This window comes from Haliaeetus leucocephalus, unplaced genomic scaffold, assembly GCF_000737465.1.
Source record: "Haliaeetus leucocephalus isolate CR32 unplaced genomic scaffold, Haliaeetus_leucocephalus-4.0 Scaffold536, whole genome shotgun sequence".
NCBI classification, from domain to species: Eukaryota; Metazoa; Chordata; class Aves; order Accipitriformes; family Accipitridae; genus Haliaeetus; species Haliaeetus leucocephalus.
The window spans coordinates 5,188,839-5,211,111 of NW_010972972.1; the positions used below are offsets into that span (position 1 = coordinate 5,188,839).

At 45.6% G+C, this 22,273-nt stretch overlaps 1 protein-coding gene across 3 annotated transcripts in view; it reads right to left on the bottom strand.

Moving 5' to 3' along the window:
- Positions 1-5,285: 5,285 nt before the first annotated feature.
- The window catches only part of UVRAG (UV radiation resistance associated), a 108,461-nt gene continuing 91,473 nt past the window's right edge, over positions 5,286-22,273 (bottom strand). Inside the window, exons 15-19 of one of the 3 annotated variants that reach the window (XR_774938.1) lie at positions 19,685-20,571; positions 16,343-16,454; positions 14,692-14,994; positions 12,898-13,099; positions 5,286-8,555 (exon numbers count right to left, since the gene is read on the bottom strand). Coding sequence is in view for 2 of the 3 variants with exons in the window: in XM_010576621.1 (XP_010574923.1) it covers positions 19,869-20,571 (703 nt within the window). In the remaining variant the exon portion in view is untranslated. Of the gene's footprint in view, positions 8,556-12,897; positions 13,100-14,691; positions 14,995-16,342; positions 16,455-19,578; positions 20,572-21,710; positions 21,777-22,273 lie in introns of those variants that run through there. The other 2 variants (XM_010576621.1, XM_010576622.1) reach the window with 2 other exon arrangements.

Genomic DNA, 22,273 nt, shown 5'->3' on the forward strand with positions numbered 1-22,273 from the left:
GCAGAAGCATTCAGCACTTGGAGCTTCTGTTGCCCCAAAGGGAATTATTCCTCTGCGTGGGGGTTGCAGCACCAGCCCTCTAGCACCTTTACCAACGTTACAAACCCGAAGCGAAGGGCAGCTTGCACACACCTCCGATGCCTTTTTTGCCTCCCTCTTTCCAAGCCCTGCAATGCTGGAACAGATCCCTGCAAAACCACTTTGGTTAGAGAGCTGTTGTCAGGTCATTTTGAAAAGTTTGCAACACTTTGCAAATTGTTCTTGCTGGAGGTTGTACAATAACAGTGCCATTACTCAAAAAACCCATCCAAGAATATTATGTTAGACACAGGTCAGATCCCTCCACCCACAACAATATTCCAAGGGAAAAAAAAAATGAGGAAAAGAAATTGTTAAACACAAGCTGGAGATGACAATGAAAAATTTACTCTTAACTATGTATATTTTTATGGAGAAAGGTTATCTATCCATCCATCATCACATACTAGTACAGGAAAGAGCCTGTGAGTATTTAGATATTTATATCTTGCATGTGTAGTTAAAGAGAAAAAATACTTTTATAGATGCATGGCTGTCTACTCCCCCGCACTCTCCCCTTAGATGCCCATCACAAACACTGCATAAATACATTTAAGCCAGTCATCTGACCTATTTTAATCGTCTATATTAGGATGAAATGAATAGAAGTGTCTGTTTGCCTCCAGTGACAATAAAGGGAGTCTCAAGCAATTAGTTCAGGTGTGAAAAACTCTGCTGTGCCAGACCAATCCCATCTACATGTCTTGTTTTCTCCATCTCTAAAGCAGAGATAATAAACCTGCCTTTGTCTCAAAAGTACCTGGAGATCCAGAGGGGAAAGGTGTTCATGACATAGGGATGTTAGCTACAAAATAGCAACAATAAGGTTAACAACAAGGCTAGTAATGAGTTCACATACAAAACCTGCTGTGGGATTGCAAAAAGTCCAGGCTGCCCTCTGTTTGGAAAATCATGTCTATATTCTCCCCGTAGCTCAAACTGGATCCTTCAAAAAGCAGCGTTTTTCTATCAGAACTCAGTAATTTTCAAATCAAATGTTAAATTAGAAAGGTGGTTATTTCTAAAAGCCGTAAATTCTGTACCTCACAAAAACTGCATGACTGCACTCAGTGCAATTACTGTATTTTCCAGCATTTTGGCGAGTTGAATGCAACAAATACCAAAACCCACGTGCAAATTAGAATATCCCTTTTTTTTTATTTTGCAATTTTTTTCACATTTACATTCTCCCTTGCCCCTCTGCCTTGGACTCCCCACCATCAACCAACTCCCTTATGGTGCAAGAGCAGAACGAGGATGCAACCGAGCCACCCCCAGAGCGGGTGTTTCTCTGGTGGCTCTTGCACCGAGGACACTGCTTCAGCCCATTCTGTCTAGCCCATGGGAAGCATCTGATGCCCTAAGGTCACACCAAGCCAGGACCTCCTGTTCCTGAGCCTGCAGCATGGACACAGGGCTCTGGGAGGGGGCTAGGGTTGGAAAAGCTGGCTCCTGATGCCTTCAACAGCTGGAAAAAGACCCAGCCCCTGGAAAGCCATTGGCGTTGGCTGGTGGGGATAGAAGATGTAAGAAGGAACCAGGGCTTGGAGGTGTCCCCAGTTGCATCTCAACCTCTGGGTTGGAGCCAGGACATCTGAAAATACATGCCTATAAGTGCATGTGCATCCCTTCCTACGCTGTCCCCTGAAGGACTCACCGATGAGCAGGGCATAGGGAACCCCCATGGAGCACTAGTGGTTGGGTTGCTCCTGAAGACACCGTGAGACCCCACAAAACTCATGATATCTATGATAGACCCCTTCTAGCATCAGGGCAGGGAAACGCCAGCCTCTAGGCACCCATCTGCTTCGTGTCCTTGCTTTGCATCAGTTCCTGCACACTTTTAGCATCTTGAAGCCCCCGCGAGGGGCTCTGCAAACCTGCGGCGCTGGATTCGGTCAGGTTTTGCTGCCTCGCTGGGTCAGGTCAGAATCAGACCCTAGGTCTTCAGCGGAGTTTCTAAATTTTCACAAGGTTTCAACAACATTAATTTCCTTTCAATCAGTTTTTTTACCTCTCCGCTGATCCGTCCTTTCTGCCTTTCATACATTTCCAGGCTCTGTAGCCTCATTAAAAAAAACCTTCACGGGAGAACGTTTCTGCTTGGTTGGTGTGGGCAGGAAATTACTGTCATTTTTCACTTCTTCAGCCCGAGGAGGTGTTCACCGGGCCCGTCATCAGTGGGCAGTTGCACACTGGCCCTTCCAGCACCGTCCCCAGAGAGGTCCCAGCGCCAGCAACCAACGCAGAAAAGAAGCCAAGCTCTTTATTTTGACTGGCACCAGGAAGGCAACCGGGGCTTTTCAGCAACACAACGTCTCCAGTCGAGCCCTCAGCAGCATCTTGGCAGTGCAGCGGAGGCTGTAGAACACCCCAGCCGTCTCCAAAGGTTAGCAGCAACCCAGATGCATGTGTTTATCCCGGTTTTGGACATAACACATCCTGCCCCACTGCGGTTGATTGAGTGTGAGCACCCACATCCCTCGAATACCTCCGTGCTTTGACACCTCTTTGAGGTATCTGGACCACGAAGCCCCTGAGGACTCCTACAGACACCCCTGTACGGGGAGAGCTAATAGAGAGGAGCGTTGTGGCAGAACGCAAATACAAACGCAGGACTTCGAAGTGTCCACCAAGCTTTGTCTTCATCCTTCATCATTTAAGAGAAATAATGAAAGGCAAAGACCAACATGTGGGTGAAGAGCCTCCTCTCCTTGCTAAGTGCATAATTTTGTTATTTTTGTGGGTGGAAGGCAGGGCCTGGAAGATGCAGTTCTTGGGAAAGCTCCAGGACATGGTGAGCAGATGGGAAAAGGCTAATTCTCCTTAGCTGTGTAGTAGCTCCCGATGGCACATTTCTTGGTATTTTACCCAGGACAGCCTTCAAACTTCTACCTGATGTACTGCACCCCTTCTTTGTGGCAGGAAGGGTCTGCAAAGCTCAGTTATCTGCACAAGATGATGATGAGAACAGAGCCTTGTCCTTCCTTTCCTCCAGAGCTGTCTCCTAGGGTTTGGCTCCCCATCCCTAGTGTTGCATGGGATTATTCCACGCCAGATTTAAGAACTCACCCGTGCCCTTGCTGAACTTTGTCGGGTTCGTATCAGCCCATTTCTCCAGCCTGCCCAGGACCCTCTTCTGAGTAGCAGCCATGCCCTCCAGCACACTGGCCACTCCCCTACCCCTATCCTGCTTGCTGAGAGCAGACTCCATCCAGGATATCAATGAAGACATTCAATGTTATCCCATGCCAGTATTGATTACTGAGGGATACCACTAGTTTTTGGCTGCCAGATGGACTTTGCACCACTTATCATAACCCTCTGAGATGTTCGCACCAGAGCTAGTTACTTGTGGCTCCTGTCATCACTGCAGTGAGAACCAGAACCACAAAATAATTGAGGCTGGAAGGACCGCTGGAGGTTGTGGTCCAACCTCTGCTCACTGCAGGACCAGCCCCACCGTCAGATCAGGTTGTTCAGCCTCACCTTTCTCCTGCAAATTCAGCTCAGCCTTGGTCTCACACAAAGCGCTGCTGTTCTCCCCGCTTTCACTTGGAGAGAGCAAATGGTGACCTCCACAGCAAAGCGTGCCCCCCAAATGGCAGATCACCCCATAGCTCCCAGCCCCGAGCTGTCAAGGCAGGGAAAGACATATCGCTCTAACACACGCTCTGTGGCTAAATCCACTGTTCAATCAGCTCGCTCCACTGTTCCCAGGTTGTTCAGTAACGCTGTCCTCTTTAATTCCTAAATTCTTCCCACGTGCAGTTGCACACCTGTAATAACAGAGACAAGGTTGCAGGTGCTCCATGCATGATTTTATTGTACTAATAATCTCTGCAGCCTGACAGATTGATATCCCAGGAGACACGAGGATCTCTGATTTTTAAACAGAAATAAGCAGAACAATCCCAGGGCTGTTTCAGTGCCTGAATTCAAGGGTAACCCCCAACCACAGAACCAGGGCCGCAAAAACTCTCATTCATCGAGACACTGGTGAAGGATGTGATAAAGGAGCTGAAGTACGGAGAACACTTTCCTCCTCACTAATTTGCTCTGTTTCATCATTTCCTTAGTCACCTGCATCCTCTTTCGCTTTCTTCTTTCACATTTAGACTTCAAAATCTTTGGAGCAGGGGTTGCTTTTATTCTGCTCATCTATGCCAAAGTCTCCACGCAGCTGAAACAAAACTGCATATAACTTTTTTGTTTGAAGAAAGACATGATGCACTCAGGAAAAATTCCATCTACCAGTTCCATTAAAGCCCTCTAGAAGTTTTCTGACCAACATATCCCTTTGTTGAGGAGCCAGGCTGGATTTTTGGTTTTAACAAAGTCAGCCTGACCTCTGCTTCAGGATTCCCAGCTCAAAGCAGATTAGAGTCAATGAGCTGGAGAGAGTATCAGCAGACCACCAACACTATGACTGTCCTTGCAACAATCTTGAAGATGTGACTGTGTATAGATATCTATTGTAAGAAAAGGATTTGATCTCGCTGTCCCACCATCCTTGTTTTGGCTGAATAAGCCATGCAGATTTTAGACATGCACGTGATTAGCAAGCATGAAGCACTGAATCGTGCAACATTGTGCTCAGCAGAGATGCTCAGGTGCTGCCTCTAAGCAGCACAAGGAACAGGAACAAGCCTGAAACAAGCCAACAGCATAAATTTGTCAACCTCGGCACCTATCCAGACTTACTAGCTTGAGCCCAGGGTGAACTGTGACTCACAGGTTGCGTCCATTTCCAACATCAGAAAGGGTAAGAAGAGGATCTCACCGACAGGCGTCCCTTTTTTTCTCTTCCCCCACCTTCTCCCTACATCAGCTGAGGACTGGTGTACTGGTCAATGAGGGACAGCCATGCTCTGCCCACACGAGAGCTCGGCAGGCTTTCAGGAGCACTGTGTCAGACCATGTTTTCTCCTGCCACGTCTGAAACACAACACACCAAGAGAAAAGCAAAAGAACCAGAGGTCAGCATCATCCTAAATTAGCTAATTAACTATGGCTCAGCTCAGACCTCTCTGATCAAGAGGTCCCTGCTTCTTGTTGTTCAGACCTCAGAAGGACCCAAGCACGGTACTGCCTGTTGCTTCTATGAAGTTCTGGAGGATCCCAGCAAGTCATTGCAAATGACCAAGCTCCTTCTATGGCTGATAGGGAAAATTCAAGCTACATCCCAAAGCAGGCATCCCAAGAACAGGACCCCATGCTCACTTCTCTTCAGTGGCTCTGACTGGAGCCCAGAATAACCAGTTAAACTGCAGTGATCTGCAATGCAAACATCTCTGCAGGCAAGCTCTTTCCCTCCAGCCTTAGTGTGCTCACCCACCTTCAGGAGCAGCTGCTGTGATGCCGGTTTCACCCAGCCGGTGGCAGAAAGTGCATCAGTTGCTCAGCATCCCAAATACCGCAAGAAGAGAGCTCTTGGAGCAAATACGACTCCCCAGCCCCGGAGTTTGGCCACGCAGCCGCCAGCCAGCCAGGCGGGCATTGCAATGCCCGTCTGCTCAGCAGAGAAACGCACAAGGACAGGAGGCAAAAATCATTTCTCTGCAGCAAAGGAAGATAGTTCTGCGTGCTTTGGTGACTTTGCAGTTAATAATTTCCATATGTTTAACTATCCTTTGCAAGCACCGCTCCTACCTGACTTCCCAGCTTGCTTCCCCCTGCTGAGGATGGGAGAGAAACCCCACTCCCATCCTCTCCCTCATTTGGGAGCCAGCCCTGAGAGCAGCTCAGCACCCAGGACCCACATTGCTTTACCAGTTCCTCGGTATCATCCAGGCCGTGCCCTGGGCAAAGCTCAGCGCCGGCTGTGGCAGGTTCCCGGTTAATCCAGACAGGCACCTTTTTGACTCTTGTGCTGGACTTTCCTGGCAGACAGGGAGACGGGGGCAGCCAGGAAAGGAAAGTTTCTAAGTATATAACCCAAAGCGTCTTCAGCCTTACAAAAGTGTCAAAGTAGAGAAGCACATGGTTGACCCGAACTATTTATAAACCGAGACCTGACGGAAACACGATGGAGCTGAACCAAACTCCTGTTTCCAACCCATCCCTCTCCCCACAGCCGTGTGGCACCAGCCAGTGTCCTTGGCTCTGACTTCCCCAGGGTCAGGGTTTAAATTATAGCTAAGCACGCAAATTGCACCCTCAGACGAAAAGTAAGTCCTTCCCCTGGACGTCACACCAAGCTATAGGGACCAGCAGTCTGGTGCTCCCTTCCAGGCAGTGGCAGCCTCTTCCCCTCACGTGGCTGAGGAAGAGGATGAAGAATGACCCGGGGCAGAGAGAAGGAACAATTTGGGAATGTACAAGTCCTAGAAAAGTGAAATTTTAAGACCTAGATTTATTCTGAGTCATCAGAAGTAGCCTGGACTAGGAAGGTCTATGCCTCTAGGTTGAGCAGGTTTCTGTTCCTTCCTTTAAGGCATTTTTAAAGACCAAATTTTACAGGACTCTCTCACCTATGGATCCATCCCTTGCCAAATCCCACAGTAGTCTCTGCTCCCCATATCCTAGGGGAAGGCTAGGTGTGGCCACCAGGAAAAGCCCCATCCCCTTCTAGGTGACCAGGCAGCCCCTGGAAGAACGAGGTTCTCCACCTCAGCTGCTGCTTCTAGACACTTCTGCAACACAAAACACAAGCCTGTAGGAAAAGCAATCGTGTGTCATTTGTCGTAACAGAAAGCTACCAAGAGAAGCAGACAGCAGACCACGGTGAGGAATTGTTTTCAAGTCCAGTGGTTAATAGCTTTCTTTGCAGAGCTCGTGGCTGGTCCTCCACAGAAGGTCCCACACTTCAGAAGGAAACGTTACCGTATTTATTCTTGTGCCATTGCGCTGCTCTTGCAAGTGATAATCCTAATTTATCACGTGTTCTTCTCACAGGAGCCATATAGGATGCTACGCTTCCAGTGACTAGCAAATTAATTGGGTTTAAGATGTGTAAAATTTAAAAACCACCAGGGGAGGAAAGAATAGCAACCTTTTCCCGAGCTTTTTATTGAATTCTTAGGGAATTACAGATATGTGCGATTTGGATGAACAAAAACACAGAGCTGGAAAGGAGTTCAGGAGCCTGCGTAGACCACCCTCGGTTGCTGAGACAGGATCGTATCAGTATGGGACATCTCTCGGGGATGGTGTAGCACAGGCTGGGGGCTGATGGGCTGGAGAACAGCTTTTGGGGAAAGAACCTGGGACAAAGATGACAAACCGTGCCACGGGTGGTGGTGGCAGGAGTGGAGCCAGCAGGGCCAGGGAAGCAATTCTCCCTCTCCATTTAGCACTTGTCAAACAGGGCATTGGGACCAGTTTGGGCTCCCCAGTACCAGGCAGATGGTGAGAGAACCCAGTGAGGCCACCAAGCTGGTTGGGACTGGAGCTCAGAGCATGCAAGGAGAGGCTGAGAGCTGGGTGTGCAGTGAGAGTAGAAGGCAAAGGGGGATTTTGTCACTGTCTGCAACTCCCAGCTGGGACGGTGTAAAGATGAGAGAGACACAGGCTTTCATGGGAGATGCTCAGTGATGGGAAGAGAGTCAACAGCCCAAGATAGAACATAAGAAATTCCCATTAGGAAAATCTTTTCCCCACAAAGGTGGTCAAACACTGGAACAGGGGTCCAGGTTGGGGATCTCCATCTTTGAAGATACTCAAAACCCTCCTGAAAAAAACCCCTGGGCAACCTCAGATCAAACTTCAAAGCTGGCCCTTCCAGTCCTGTTTACTCTGTATGTCTTTGTTCTCACACCCTCCAGTAGCAGGGATCAGTCTCCTTGGATCACCTCTTCTAATACTTCCTACTTCTACTGTTCTGAAATTTTTCCTAAATAATACCAAGTGCACATTTGCTGTGTGTGCACGCATTTCTTCTCACCATATGGCACCGGATGTGTAAAAATGAGACCTTTCCTGCTCTCTTCTTTGCATCCCATCTCTTTTTTGTAACAGCATCACCTCTGGCTCTTGCTCCACCTGTGATGGGGAACTTCTCAGCTCCTCTCCCACCACTCAACCCGCACACGGAGCCACTTCACATTTCCTCTTTGGGACACAGCAACGTTTTCCCCTCGCCTGATTAGAAAACCAGGTTCAAATTCCACTGGTAGTTTGAAAATCCCAGCTGAGACCCATCGGATGGAAAGAAGCTGTATCTGTTTTTATAAGATATCAGTTTCATCAAGGGGAGGAGGTGGAAGCAGAAGAGATGCTGTCCATGTGCCAGATGGGCATGGAGAAGTCCCAGGCCAAGTTCACACCTCATCATAACAGCTTATTAACCAGCAGGTCAAGGGCTTGAGTAGTAACCCCACTGTGTTGCAACCCTCATGTAGACATGGGAAGATTGGGAGATACGTTCCGCTTGAGGAGGTAATGGAGATATCTGAAGTCTTATCTGCTTGTGGAGTTTACCACAGCTGATCACAGGCTGTTTTGGTAAGATGCTGTGCAGATTTTTCTTTTGCTCTCTAGAAAGTGGGAAGAGGGGCAACAGTTTAGGTTCCAAAAACGCACTCAAGAAATATGCTTAGTTATAGGATTGTGGATTCATCCACTGCTTTTTAATGAGCTCCCCTTGAGACCAGCACTGAGACCCTGTTTGGGAGCTGTGCAGGGCAGGGGCCTCCGCCTCCAATCCCAAGCAACAAGGAAGGATAAGGCATCACTGCACCGGACAGAAAATACAGCTCCACTTCAGCTCCAAAAAAATTTTGGCATAACTTGCTAACTTGAATTTTATCTGTAAGCGTTTTCAGCCTGATACCACTGGGAATCCTGATTTTTCCGAGACTTACCAACAGGAAATCCCTGAGCCAGAGGGTTTAGCTGTAATGAACTTATTGTATATTCAAGCGCTGAATGTCAATTTGGATTACGATGTCAAAAATAAGCACTGAGAGCATGCAACCATACCCTGGGGTCACCTGTCAGGAACTCCAGACTGAAATTGGCCAGATATAGACCAGCACAGCCTTGATTTATATTTTTCCCTGTGCAAATATAACAGCTAAGACTGAACAAACCTACTGCATCGTGGAGATGAGCCCCCTCCTTCTCTCCCCAGCGCCTTCTGCCACTTTGCACAGGGCTTCCTTGGCTGGGGATGCTTCATTAGAGGCTGCCTGAAGAGCTCAGGACTAGTCAGATGCATTGGGAGGCTAAATCCCTCTATTAGTGCATGTCTAAATCCCTGCCACTTGTGTCATTCTGGAAGCCCAAAGTCCCAGGCACAACCAGGATTCCCATCCTCCCAGACACTCAGCACGCACAGGTGAAGACAAGCTCTTGCTCCCCAGCCTTGGGCTAAAGACACAGAGGAATTCATCTGGAGCACGGGATGCAAGAGGAGAGGTGCGTAGGAGCAGGAGGGATAATTTACACCTTCCTCTCCAGGCACACGGCCACAGGCCTGCCCCTGTTCAGGGGCTGCAGGAGTTGTGCCTGTCTTTCCATCCATCCCCTTTTCTCCACAGCCAGGATGCAGGCAGAAGCAGGGAGGCTGGACCCGAAAGCTGGGGATCTCCGTTCATTTTTCATGCTCCATCCCAAGCACTCTGGGGTGAGAACTGATCCTGTCACGCTGTCCATTGCTCACTGCAACCACGGAGCAGCACCCACGGGGTGTGCAAAGCCAGGCAGCACAGGCTCGCCTCTGCAGAAGGGGTAATCCCATCACATAGGGATGAGAAAAGGTACCCTGCCAAGGGGATGCCAAATGGAAGGTACAAGTCACATTTTGGATTTTAAAGTCATTCCAAAATAGAAGCCAAGAGTCAGATACACACCTTCTCTAAATAAATGGTTTTGCTAAAGTTTCTATGAGCTAGGTGCTAATGTTATTATCTGCAGCCTTGGTGTTCTCCCCAATTAATGTCACATTCCCTGAGATTTCCTCCTAAATCCTTCTCATGGAGACTCTACAGCCTCTTATGCTTAGCTGGATGGAGAAAATACTTGGAGACAAGGAAGGTCAAATTTGGTTCCTTCAACTGAAGGTCATGGGACTGGAGTCTTAAAAAACAAAATAAAAACCATCCCTAACCACCCTCCAAACAAAATCAAAACCCACCCCTCACCCTCCCCCCAAAAATGAAAAAAAACCAAAACCCCAAACCCCAAAACCAAAAAAAATCCCCAACGAAAACCAAATGACAAAACCAACCAACAAACTCAGATCTCCCTTCTCTCTCCCACAACACTCTAGCCAGTTTGTTGTGAAGCTGGCAATGAGATTAGACTATTATTTGCTTTGAGGAAACATTAAGTTGCCTCTCCCTTGCACGTACACACACACACACTCTCAGTTGGGAGACTGTGGCTGTGGGCCCCAGTGCAGTTATCGAGGTCAGGGATGGGGTTTGCAGGGCACTTGCAGCCTCTTTTCCTCCCTGCAAACCCTCAGCCACATGAGGAGCTGGCCACCTCCATCCCTTCATCCATCCATCCATCTATCCCTCCCTCTGGCTTCTAGTCACCAGGAACAGCTCATGGTGGAGGTGTTCACCCCAGCCAAGTAATTGAGAATCCCCCTTGGAGACTGCATGATCTCCCTTCCCTCCTTGATTTCAGTGACTGCTTGCGTGGTTTATATTCCCGAGCCTTTAATTCACTGCGCTCTCACAAATTACACCAGCACCGAAATGAAAGTCAGGGATATTGGGTCAGAATAAAACCACCACCTGCTTTAAACTGGTTTTGTCAGGGAAGAAGGTAGATCATAGAATCATTTAGGTTGGAAAAGACCCTTCAGATCATCCAGTTCAACTGTTAACCTAACACTGCCAAGTCCGCCACTAAACCATGTCCCTGAGTGCCACATCTACACGTCTTTTGTGACTCCACCACTTCCCTGGGCAGCCTGTTCCAATGCTTAATAATCTTTTAATGAAAATAACGAAAAGCCTTGGGTCTCCTTTGCTTTGGCAGGTAGGGAAGGGTCGATAGTGTATCTGTTTTATTTGTTCATCTTATGCTGAAAATCACAGCAGAGGCAGAGGAACTGAAAAGCACAGTTCAGAGATGCTCAGCCAAAGAACAGGAAAAGTGCTGCTCTACTCTGCTGGTCCCCAACTCGACAAATACTCGCTCGAGGCAGCAACACTTTTTGTTAATGCTGGAAGCCTTGCTGCACAGAGCAAGCCCACGCTAACCAGCCCACGTAGTCCAGTGCCTGATATCTGGCTAACGTCAGGGCAGGGAGGATTAAAGCTTCCCTCTTCAGCCGTCTGCAGTTCCCAGCAAAGCTGACAGCATCTTGGACTTCTCACCCAAGACAAATCCTACCCCAATTTAGCAAGTCTCCTTCGTGGACGAAGAGGTAGCCAAACAACCGCTTTGTGTTGTCACACTACGTGCTGTTGACAAAGTTATCGCTATAAAAACAAGCCGGAGCCAAGTCAAACGGGGCCCTCCACCTACTCCAGCATGAGAGCATTTCCTGCTAGCATGGGGGAAAAGGTTATTAAAGATACATATAGAGGCAAAGGCAAAGATAGCTGCCACAGGTTGTGGAGCTGCACTTGCTGTATATCAGTGTTTAGGGTCTGAGAAAGGTGATCTGTAAAAGAAGGACTCCCTCTGGTAGATGAAAAATATGAAATCCAAAGGCTAGATGTTAAAACTGCTCTAGGTAGATGATAAAAAGGTCCAACAGGAACACGGCTGAACGCGCTTAAGCTCAACCAGGAATTAAATGAGAAGATGCTGTGGTTCCAAGTACAAGTTTTTAGCTGCCCAAGTTAATGCTCTGAACAGTCCTTGTCTTTTCCTCACCATCTGCTATGCTAGGAAGGATTTACACACTTTTCTGAAATACTGTGGCTTATATTGCAAATAATATACTGAAAGATCTAGGTGAAACTCTGCGGCCCATACAGTATAACCGGTTAGCCAAGACCAGCCTAAAAACTCAGCCTAGCTCCGTTGGCACATGCTCTTCTAGCAAATGCAGATGGGAAGTGGAACTGCGTGTAGTGTTATATGGATATTAAGCAGCCCTTCCACAGAAGATCTATGAAGCAGAACATCTCAGTGCCTCTTGCCCTTTCTCCACATGCAGCTGGATCTCCTCCAGTGGTTGCCCTACACGTGTACAACCAGCTTTTCACAACTGTGATACTGATTTTTCACTCAAGCACCAAGTCTATGGTTTCAGCTGACAGGAACGTGCTTAAACCTTGCTGATGGCTTGTGGTTTGGCAAACATAGGAGGGGAGAAATATCTAGGTAGATCTGTTATTAATTGTTGCTAGTAGAGCCCCGCAACTGCAGAGCTTGCAATTAATTGCATTGCAAACACCTATTCTGCGACGGTGCTAATGACAGGAAAAAAGGGAGAGATGACAGACATCAATGGGTGGAGAAGCCCTACAGAATCCATAGGGCACTCTCTCCTTCAAAGGCCATCTGAAGATACGTGAAATAAGTTAATCTCTTTTGGAAGCAAATGAATTCGTTTTTTTTTTGTTACAAATTTTACTGAGAAACAGAAAATAGGGAATGCTTTTAGAGATCCCCAGCTATCCTTCAGCCTGCCAATACTGTTTTAAAGAAGGGGTTCCTGGACTGCAGGAAACCACCACCCTTTTGCTTTAGTCCTTCTCTTGCACAGGAACTGAAGGTGTCCTGCCCGAACACACAACACAACCCACCAACAGGGGAGGAACAGCCCATCACCAAAGAAGAGCTGTGTTCCTGCTCTTCAGACCAAATATCTTGGAGCTGGAATCACAGTCCTGTGTTTCTGATCACCAGGAGAGGTGCTGCACTTGTGCACTGCCCCAACTGCCCTTACAGCCAATGTGGCATTACCTTTATTTGCTTACAGAAAGTTGCTTTTTAATTCCAGCACGGCAGCTGAAATTCCTCCTTTTAATCCATCTCACCACACACGCTGTTCCAACGCGATGCCCACCCCAAGGCAATCACAGCCAGGTCATAAGGAGGGACCTGTAGCTCCTCCGTAGCTGCTCAGCTCTGCATTCACCGCTGGAGCATTATCTGTAGTGAACATCTGAAAAAAACAGCGTTGTAACCAGCGTTTAGTTTTTGAGGTGAAGGAACAGCACACTGAGGCTGCTATCGGCAGTAAGAGCACAGAGCACCTCTGCCTGCTGCAAAGGGCTGAGGAACCCCTACGTGCTTCTGGAGCTGAGTAAAACTAGCGATCGCGGTGCTAAAAGCTCAGACTCCTCCAGACCCATAGCTGTAGTTGCCCAGGGATCTTTTAAAACTAGGCATATGTGATTTTGGCTCTCTAAGGGACAGGTGTCAAGCTGTGGCCAGGAGCACCGTGGTCCATTAACAGGAATCCTCAATGTCTTTCAAACCAGGCATCAAGACACAGGAGAACTTTGTAGGGACCAAGTTAGACAGAGGTGAACTTGGTTTATTGCCACTCCTTCCAGCATCGGTTTAAACAACTGTGAAAGAAAGGAGGAACTCAGTGAGGTTACCACAAAGCTGAGATGTTATCAGAACATCTGCACTGTGTCTGTCAGGTGCCCAATCTCCCCTCGAGGAATCGTTCCCTTTCAGTCCCACATAGGGCACGTACAACCAAAGCCATAGAAAACAGACACACATAAGAGTCCTCTGTCTTTCTGCCAGCACACTCATGTCTCCAATTAAACCATTGAGGATGTATCGGGTTGCAGTGAAATTTCACCATCATTGCAAATTTGCAGGGAGAAGAAGATTAATATGAGAAAATGATTTCCAAACCAGCAGCCATGTTCTGAGCAGTGCTAGCCAGGTCAGATGAAACCACAGAAGACAACCCCAAACTCTGCCAAGACTCTTTCTAATTTCAGACCAACAACCGAAACCAGTTTCCTGAAAACAAGACCAGAGTAACAAGAGCTGAAAGAAAGGGACAGATTTCTGCTGCAGGAATGGCAGAGGAGGCATGCATGTCCTCCATCAGGAGATATCCTGCAAGGAAAAGATTTTTTTTCCCAAAAAGTGCCTCACTTGTAGCATGTGTAAGTCTTAGCTGAAAATATAACCACTCAGCACTGGCAGCAATGAACCGGCCAGCTGGAAGAATATTGCCTTCCCAAGCGAAGAAGCCCAAGGAGACCCACAAGAAGAACAGTTGCTGAGAGGTAGAGCTAGGATTAAAATTTGGGTAGGCACAGGTAATCCAATCATTGCACCATGCTGCCCTGATCTTACAGAAGGTGCAAGAAGGAAGATGAAGAGATAAATTTCTCCTCAATGGCTGGATTTCTTCTGCCCGTCCTGTCCATGGGGTGCAGTCCCCACATCCAGGCCAAGGTGCTTGGCAGAAGCGTGACGGCTGGGCTGGCAGGTTTTCCACCTGTACCAACTGCATGTCCAAGCTTAACAGCTTTTCATGCATGTGCAGCTTAATTGACTGAACTACCTTATTACACTATTTAAAAAATACAGGCAATTTATATGACATTTTTAGGCAGCTAGGACTGTTCTATGTTTGTAGGTCTGTTTATATGAGCATTAGTATGCTACAGCACTTCAGGAGTTGCCCATTAGGAGTTGTCCATGATTTCAGTTTAACACTTGAGACATGACCACGCAACCTGACCTGCAAATACTTTTTTAACAGAGACGTGAAAAACACACCATGTAAGACAGCTGACAAGATTGACTTTGAGCAGTTTAGGCTCAGCTCACGTTTCAAGCACCATCACTAAAAGGCATTAGGTGCTTTCAGTGCTATTCGTTGAAGAGCGTTATCTCCCTCACAAAACCAGGACGAAGGTCTTGCTGGCACTGCCTGCGCCCGAGGTAACAGCACAAACCCCTTCTGACAGGTACCTTGCAGGAGCTGAGGGTTGGTTGCTGCAATTAGATGATGCCTCTGGCACTGGAACACAGACCGTGTACCACTGCTGGCAGGTGGAGACATGACGGAAAGCCAGAGCGCTGCTGCCAAAAAGCCAAAAAATCAATAATTAGAGCAAGTGTTAGATTTATTCCCCATCTCACCTCTATCCAGCCAAGCAAACTACATTTAGTTTTGCCTAAATAAACAGCCTGAACTTGTTTCAGTTACCGTGGGTAATCAATACAGGCACTCAGCATCAGGCTGAGGGCTGCTGCCCCCCTCTCCTGCGAGAGCTGGCTGGCTGTCCAGGCTTGGAGGCACAGCAGAAAACACAGGTTACATTCTCCTCCGCTAACGTTCTTGGGAGAATGCTTCCCCTGTGCAAAAGCAGAAAGCATCTGCTTGCTGTTGCTGGGGAAAGCAGCTCCAGTTCACATGGGTTACTCGAGCCAATTCAAGGCTTAACAGACCTGCGTCAATGAAACCTTTGTAATGCCTGACTACCAGAAAGCATTTTTTCTTTTTCAATTTTTTTATTTTTTGATGGCCAGCACTTTAGTTTCTTTTAACAAGTCAATGCAACACAGAAAGGGACTTTCTGTCCACGCTAAAACCAAGACAATCCAGATCAGAATGGATATGGCTGTTCTAGAAGTTGGAAACTCAGAAATTCAACTGTGGTTTTATCAAAACAACCTATTAAAAAGTAACTTAATAAAGCTAGATTGAAGAGACCAACAGTTTAAATGCCAAGCTAGTCAATGCAATACATACAGGACAAATTCCAGCAGCAGCAGAGCTGATGTCTGACAATCAGTTACGTAGTGGAAAAAAAGTTTCGTACTACTTAATGAAAAATCATAAAACAACGTTGCATTCTTCCATAGACAAAATAAGCTGATATCAACATAACCAGCAATTAAAAGAAGTCTTAGTTACTTTTTTTTCCTGGAAAATATTTTTTCACCTGGGGTTAAGACGACCTTGCCTGCAGACAGGAGGTGCTCATGGCTGCCCAAAGATACCAGCTACACTGGATCATTTCAGAGGACAAAAGCACCTGCAAACACTTCCATCTGAAAAAATGTCAAAATCCAGAAACCAAGGAGAAACACCCTCTCTGGCCATTTGAAAGGTGACAAAAATGAGGTTCAGAAGAGCCCAAGGTTTATCTAGAACAAGTCCACTCTCATGCAGCACCTCCAGTTACATTTCAGTAAAAACCTTTTCCATTCATAGTTTATGATTTACTTTAATGCAACTACATTTCAATAAAACTGTTCAATGTTGCAAAACAGCTTAAAGTAATATTTTTCTCCTGTTATCTTCCCACTTCAGCTCCAGGACTATACAGTTGGTGTCTTGGCATTTTACTCTCTGCTGACAGACAGATTGGGTGGGAGAAAAGAAAAAAAAAACAAAAACACAAAACCAACAACAAAAAACCTGTTGCTCTGATGATGCCTGGAGAGTCCCTGTAGCTCTTCACATTACACTGCTTCCCACCAGCGACTCCGTATAGCGGACAGTCTCCTCCCAAGACTTGTGCAGTAGACTCCTGTTCAAGGGGAACATCAGCTTTTTAGGCAGACATATGTTGCTTATTAGCTCGGATCACAGAAGGTGCTGGATGAGTAGCAATGCCTCCCTGATGAGGGAACACGGCATTTCCACTATCCATAAAAGTTTTGCAAATCCAGCTGTCTCCCAGCCCCACCATACGCTGTTTTTCCAGCTGCGTGCCATCTTTTTGGAAAGAGCATGAAAAACAATTGCAGTACCAGCTCGTGTGAAATAGGATTTGGAACCAACAAGGCAGTCAGGTCTTCTAGCAAACCCTCTTGCCCAAAAAATTCACATTTTGACCAATATGGGCCTGATGAACAATAAACCAAAGAGTTTGTGGGGCTGGGGAGGACACTGTGGTTCAAATCAGGCTTGTAAAGAAAACAAACACAAAGGAGCCATTAAGAGAAGACACACAAGTTGAGAGATACTGATCAGTTTTATTTTATAAATACAGATGAGCTTTCCCGCAATTACCAACATAGTTTTAATGTGTCATTTACTATTGGATATTCTGGGTTTGCTTATTTTAAATACCTGGTCAAGCAAGGATAAGCCAATGCTGTTGTGCTTGCTATAAAAATATAGTGGGATATGATCTTCCAAAACTAATATTCTCAAAAATCTTAGGAATTCCTAGTGAGGGGAAAAGATTGCAATGAAATGTTTTCTCCACTTGAAGACATTTGCAGACATTTAACAGTGTCACAGCTGTGCAGGAACTGAAAGGCTCTTGACAGTTTAAAGCACACTGTGATATATCATCTCACCTTCAAACCTACTATTTGTTTCTCTCCCACTACGCTATTTTCAAAGTAATTTACAGGGGGGAAAAAATAAACACAAAAAAGCAAGCTATGAGGTGACTGCAGTCTGTACAATCCCCCATCCTCACACCAACGAGAAGTTTGTCAATGCTTTAATTAGCCCTGCGATGCTGTCGCCCTTCACACCACCTTCTACATAGAAAGCGATGAAAGTGGAAGAGAAACATGGGGACAATTTAAGGCCTACTAAAGATACATCCATAGAAAGCCTGTGAAAGAAGCTTTGTGCGACAGATGCAGAAATCAACCATCGTGTTTGACACATTAACAATTACAGGGCTCAAACAGGAACAGCAACACAACATCAGGGAGGAAAACTAGACTTCATTTGGTTGGGTGCAACCTGAGAAAGTGCGCAACTAATGAAAAAAAAAATATCCAAAGTCCTGCTGATGCTCTACGAACCTAACTTCAGATGTCGCTTAATTGCACTGAGACGCTCTGTGTTTGCCTACGAAACATAGCGACTTCACAACTACTCTTTGGGTTGCTTTTGAAAAGTCACCACCACACGCAAGCTAATGCCTTTCTGTTATAGAAGAAAACGAGTGTGCCTACAAACAGAAGGTCTGTGCTGCTTTGAGCGTGCCAGATCCCATCCCGCAGGGTACACGACTGACTCAACATTCCCTGATTTCACCTAAAATTACAATGCTATCAGAAGACGGTAAGATATAGTCACAGGACAGAGTACCTTATGCCCACTTCATTAACAAGGGCTTCAGGATGCCAAAGACAGTGAGAATTTCCTACCTATCTCTTCTCAAAGATGATGGCAGTGCTTTAAGCTGCTGCAGCGTTTGGCTTTAGGGAAGCTTTTCATGAGGTTGGAACAGAGGAGCTTATTCAGGGAAGAAGATACTCATGAACGTGTCCAACCTCATGCCCAAGTTTGCACCTGGCATCACGTTCAAAGTCTTACAGAGTCAAGGTCTCTGCTTCTGAGTGCCTTCACCTAGCACATCGTACTGGGACAGACCAAAGATAATGAATCGCTGTAGAAAGGCTCAATCCAACAACTCAATTGCAGACACAACCATTAAAAGCTAACAGAAGAAATGTGAATATAATTTTAATACAATCATTAAGGTGTTACCTGGAAAAATGCATATTCTAGAAGAGTGCTATTATGTATATTGGTTCTCACATACACGTCTTGTTCTGACAACAAATAGCTGAGATTATACATATCCACATTTTAAAAAGTTAACTTAGGCTAGCCTTACGGTGAAGTTAGGAAAAAGACTAGGCCATTGGTTCAAAAGAAAGCATAGACCAGGGAGGAAAAAAAGCCAGGCATGATGAAGTGTTTTTTATTCTGCTATATATTTTTATATTTGAGAGCTCACAACCGAGCCCAAATTCTTGGGTATACAATAATAGAAAGCAAGAGCAATGAAATCCAAACTGAAACAAATACCAGGAATCACAAAGCAGGCTGCAAATTGCTTTCCCATTAGTGCAGCTGAACACATGTGCCAGTGGTAACCTACCTAACAGCAAACCACACCTCCAGTGAACCCCTGGAAGTTTCTTCCTTTAAAGTACAGATGGTTAAAAAGATATTAATTTAGATGAATAATGTTAAGTGCCTCCTTTCTACAGAGGGTGGAGCGATTCCACAAATTCGCCTAATTCCAAAGTGCTGACTGCATTTTTCAGTCTGGGTTTTTACGAAGACGTCTGTGAAGTGCCTCACAGCACGCTGTCCCTGTTAGACACCTCGGAGGGTGGCAGCTGAACCCCACTTAGGAAGCGCATTCGTTAGGTCTCTACTGATGAGGTCTGTGCCCAATTGAAGTGGGGAATGGTCAGGCTGAGATTTTCATGCAAAACCTTAGAGGCGATTTACTCCTCAAGGCTTCTACTGGTAGGAACAGCGAGGATGGAGGAAAGGAGGGGGAGGAAAAGTCATTTCTGATTAATCAGGTGCAAGGAAACTGCAGATATCACACGGGTGCTCATTCTCTGGCAAGTTTACACCACCAACTGAAGACCCATCAGTGCAAACTAGAACTTCAAAGGCTACAGAGCACAGCCAAGAGAAAGCTGTCCAATTATAACAAATTCATGGTATTCCTGTAACACTGACTACGTTGCTCAAAAAAAAAAAAAAAAATCACAGGAGTACATATGGGAGAAGGTAAAGAGGTCTTACCATAAATGGTAATTTATGGTATTTTTAAATTAATTTTTTTCTTCTTAAAAGATTAAAATAAATTTAACTCTAAATAATAATTAAGAAATTAACAAACATTCATAGAAGGGCCTGATCAGCACTAGAAGTTGTTTCCAGGAAAGCCTTTATAAATGGATTCCAATGCCTAAAAAAAAAAATTTCCAACAGATTACAAATACCAGACATAAGAGGACTGGAAGCAGAATCAAAATTTACCTGGGCTGTGAATATACCATGATCCTGTGTTATCGTGCTCAAGTTCATTTGTCTAACACCATAGGAATAGCTTTAGCTTTTTTTTTTTATTTTATATAATTAATATAAAGAATAAGTGCAATTTTATCTCTATTCCAGATCACTGACTTCACCTCAATGTCTGCTATCAAATCCCTGTCCAAGCTCACTTGTCCGAACTTTTACGCGGTCTGCGGAAGCTGGACATGTTTTCATTCAGTGCATAGATCCTTCGAGAGAACTCCTCAAACTCCCCTAGGACTTGTTCATCACACTCCACTGCCACAGCATGCTCCACCGGGATGGAGTTAAAGTCTTCTAGCTGATCCCCCGTGCTGAACCCTGTCGCTTCCATCCCCATGATCTCCTCTGCTTGCTCCACAGTGCAGCAAAGGACAGGGCCGAGCGAGGGTCGAAACTCACAGGGCTGCTCGTTACTTGCAGTGCCAGAGCACTCACCAGGCAGAAACGCCCCATTTATTGCACTAGTATGTCCTAGGAAAGACTCCTGCCGCTCTTGGGTATTGTTTAGGCTCCCGTTCTCTCCATTTAAACTTCTGCACATGTCCTTGCCTTTCTTGGTATTTCCTTTTGAGGAGTCCATAGAGGTATCCAAGGAAGAAGATATCGATCCAGGTTTTTTATCTAACTCTTCTACATGGGCTGTGATGGCAACAGGCTGTGTTAAAGCAGAGTTGTAACTAGGAGGAGGAGTTTTGTACTGTAGTCTTTCATTTCCCGTGCTGGCTCGTTTTCGGAGTCCTTTATCTGGAGAAGGAAGCCCACTGGAAAAGCCAATATCCAATCTGCCGAAGCTAGAGCTCTGTCTCTTTGGAACAGGAATTGCACTGGATGTATGGTGTCGATCACTATAAAAGAAGGAAAGGATAAATCACAGCTGTCAGGCATGCTCACGAGCAATACAGATGTTTAACCAAAGGCTGAAGCAATTATTTTATCACAACTCTGGGCTCCGTTTGGCCAACTACTTGTATCCTAAAGTGCTAAAACCCCAAATGTGTTTAATGCTGTATGAACTACAGAAGACACCCCAGAGGACAGCTTTACTGAAAACCGGTAAGATCGTGTAGGAACATTCACAAAGCTCTATGGTTTGAAGAGTCAATCACCCAAGAAACCACCACGTTATGTTAATTCGTACTGTTAACACCATTTTATAGGACCAAGCTGTACTTTATGAATTATTACTGTTGACCGTATATTTATGTATTTATGGCCTGTACTGGGCCATCATAAACTCTTCAAAAGTGAGTAATAATCGCCGAATCCTCTAAGAGCGACTTCTTCCAACAGTGGACTTTCCTGACAGCTGCACAAAGGAGAAAAAACACACTAACTGCTATTTGCAGAGGATTGGTTTTGCCAGATCTTCTGCTCTTCTGTGCCAATCACTCCAAAACTTTTTGGACAAGCGTCAGCCTTGGTTTCTTGAGGAACATGAACTAATCAAGCTTAATTTACAAGTTTGATTTTACTATTTAATACAGTTCCACAGACCACTCACACTGTCTCAGGTCTATAATTTGGAACATCCGCTTTACGTCATCTGGGGTGTGTTATATGAATTTTCCTTCATCGGCTTAATCCTTATCCAAATATAATCACCATCCTATATGCAAAATAGTATGTTGTAGATTAACTTAAGCAACCGGTTCATTTTCCTTCCAAATTCAAAAAAATAATAATAATAAAATACAGCTATTACTGATCTGCTGAATATGTAACTCCAAGGTTCAACTGCTGTCAGCATGAGTCTCCTTCACTAACTCCATTTAAAAGAAACTCCTCCTACTCAAGGCCTGATCCATTTTGGGATCTGTCTTGCAGGGGAAAACCTTGGAATAGCAGTTATGAGTAGACCCTATCGTGGATCCTTTTCCATGTTATTTTTCTTTTTTTGCTCCCCTTTGTAAATAGGATAAGCTAGATTGCAAAAAGTCCCTCTGAAAAATAACTACCTCTCTTTAATATCCCCTCCCATCTTACCTCCTCCCAGGCTGCCCCTTAATACATGTGTAGGGCTTCCTTCTCTTCCATAAAAAACGCAGATTAGCTTAAGGAACAGATGCTTTTCAGAATTTACAGTTGCGGACAGTGAAGTAGAGAGATAAGTGCCACACATGCAGCTAGCAGCAAACACATCAACTTTCTTCTTAGATTTCAACTCCTGTTTCAAACCTTTTTAATGCAAACTCCGCATAGCACTTGCAGCTTTGTTTGCAAAGGTTTGGAGCATTCTTAACAGAGGTGACCAAACAGAAAGCAGTATGTGCCACAGACGCTAATAAGTGCTGTATACATGGTCTTGGAGACTAGCCCTCAAGTCCCTTACTGACCAGAGACTTCAAAATACTTCAACTAACCCCTACACAATAAATCATTTATTTTTAAAAGGATGTAATATGACAAACACAAGAATCTGAGGCAGGACACTTGTGAACTTTACTTAGGCAATATGCGCTGCAGACATATTGGGGATGGTCTGTTTTCTTCTCCCCTTCGCCCAGCTTAGTGCTTTCTGCCTTGATTCAGAAAATAAAGGAATACTCA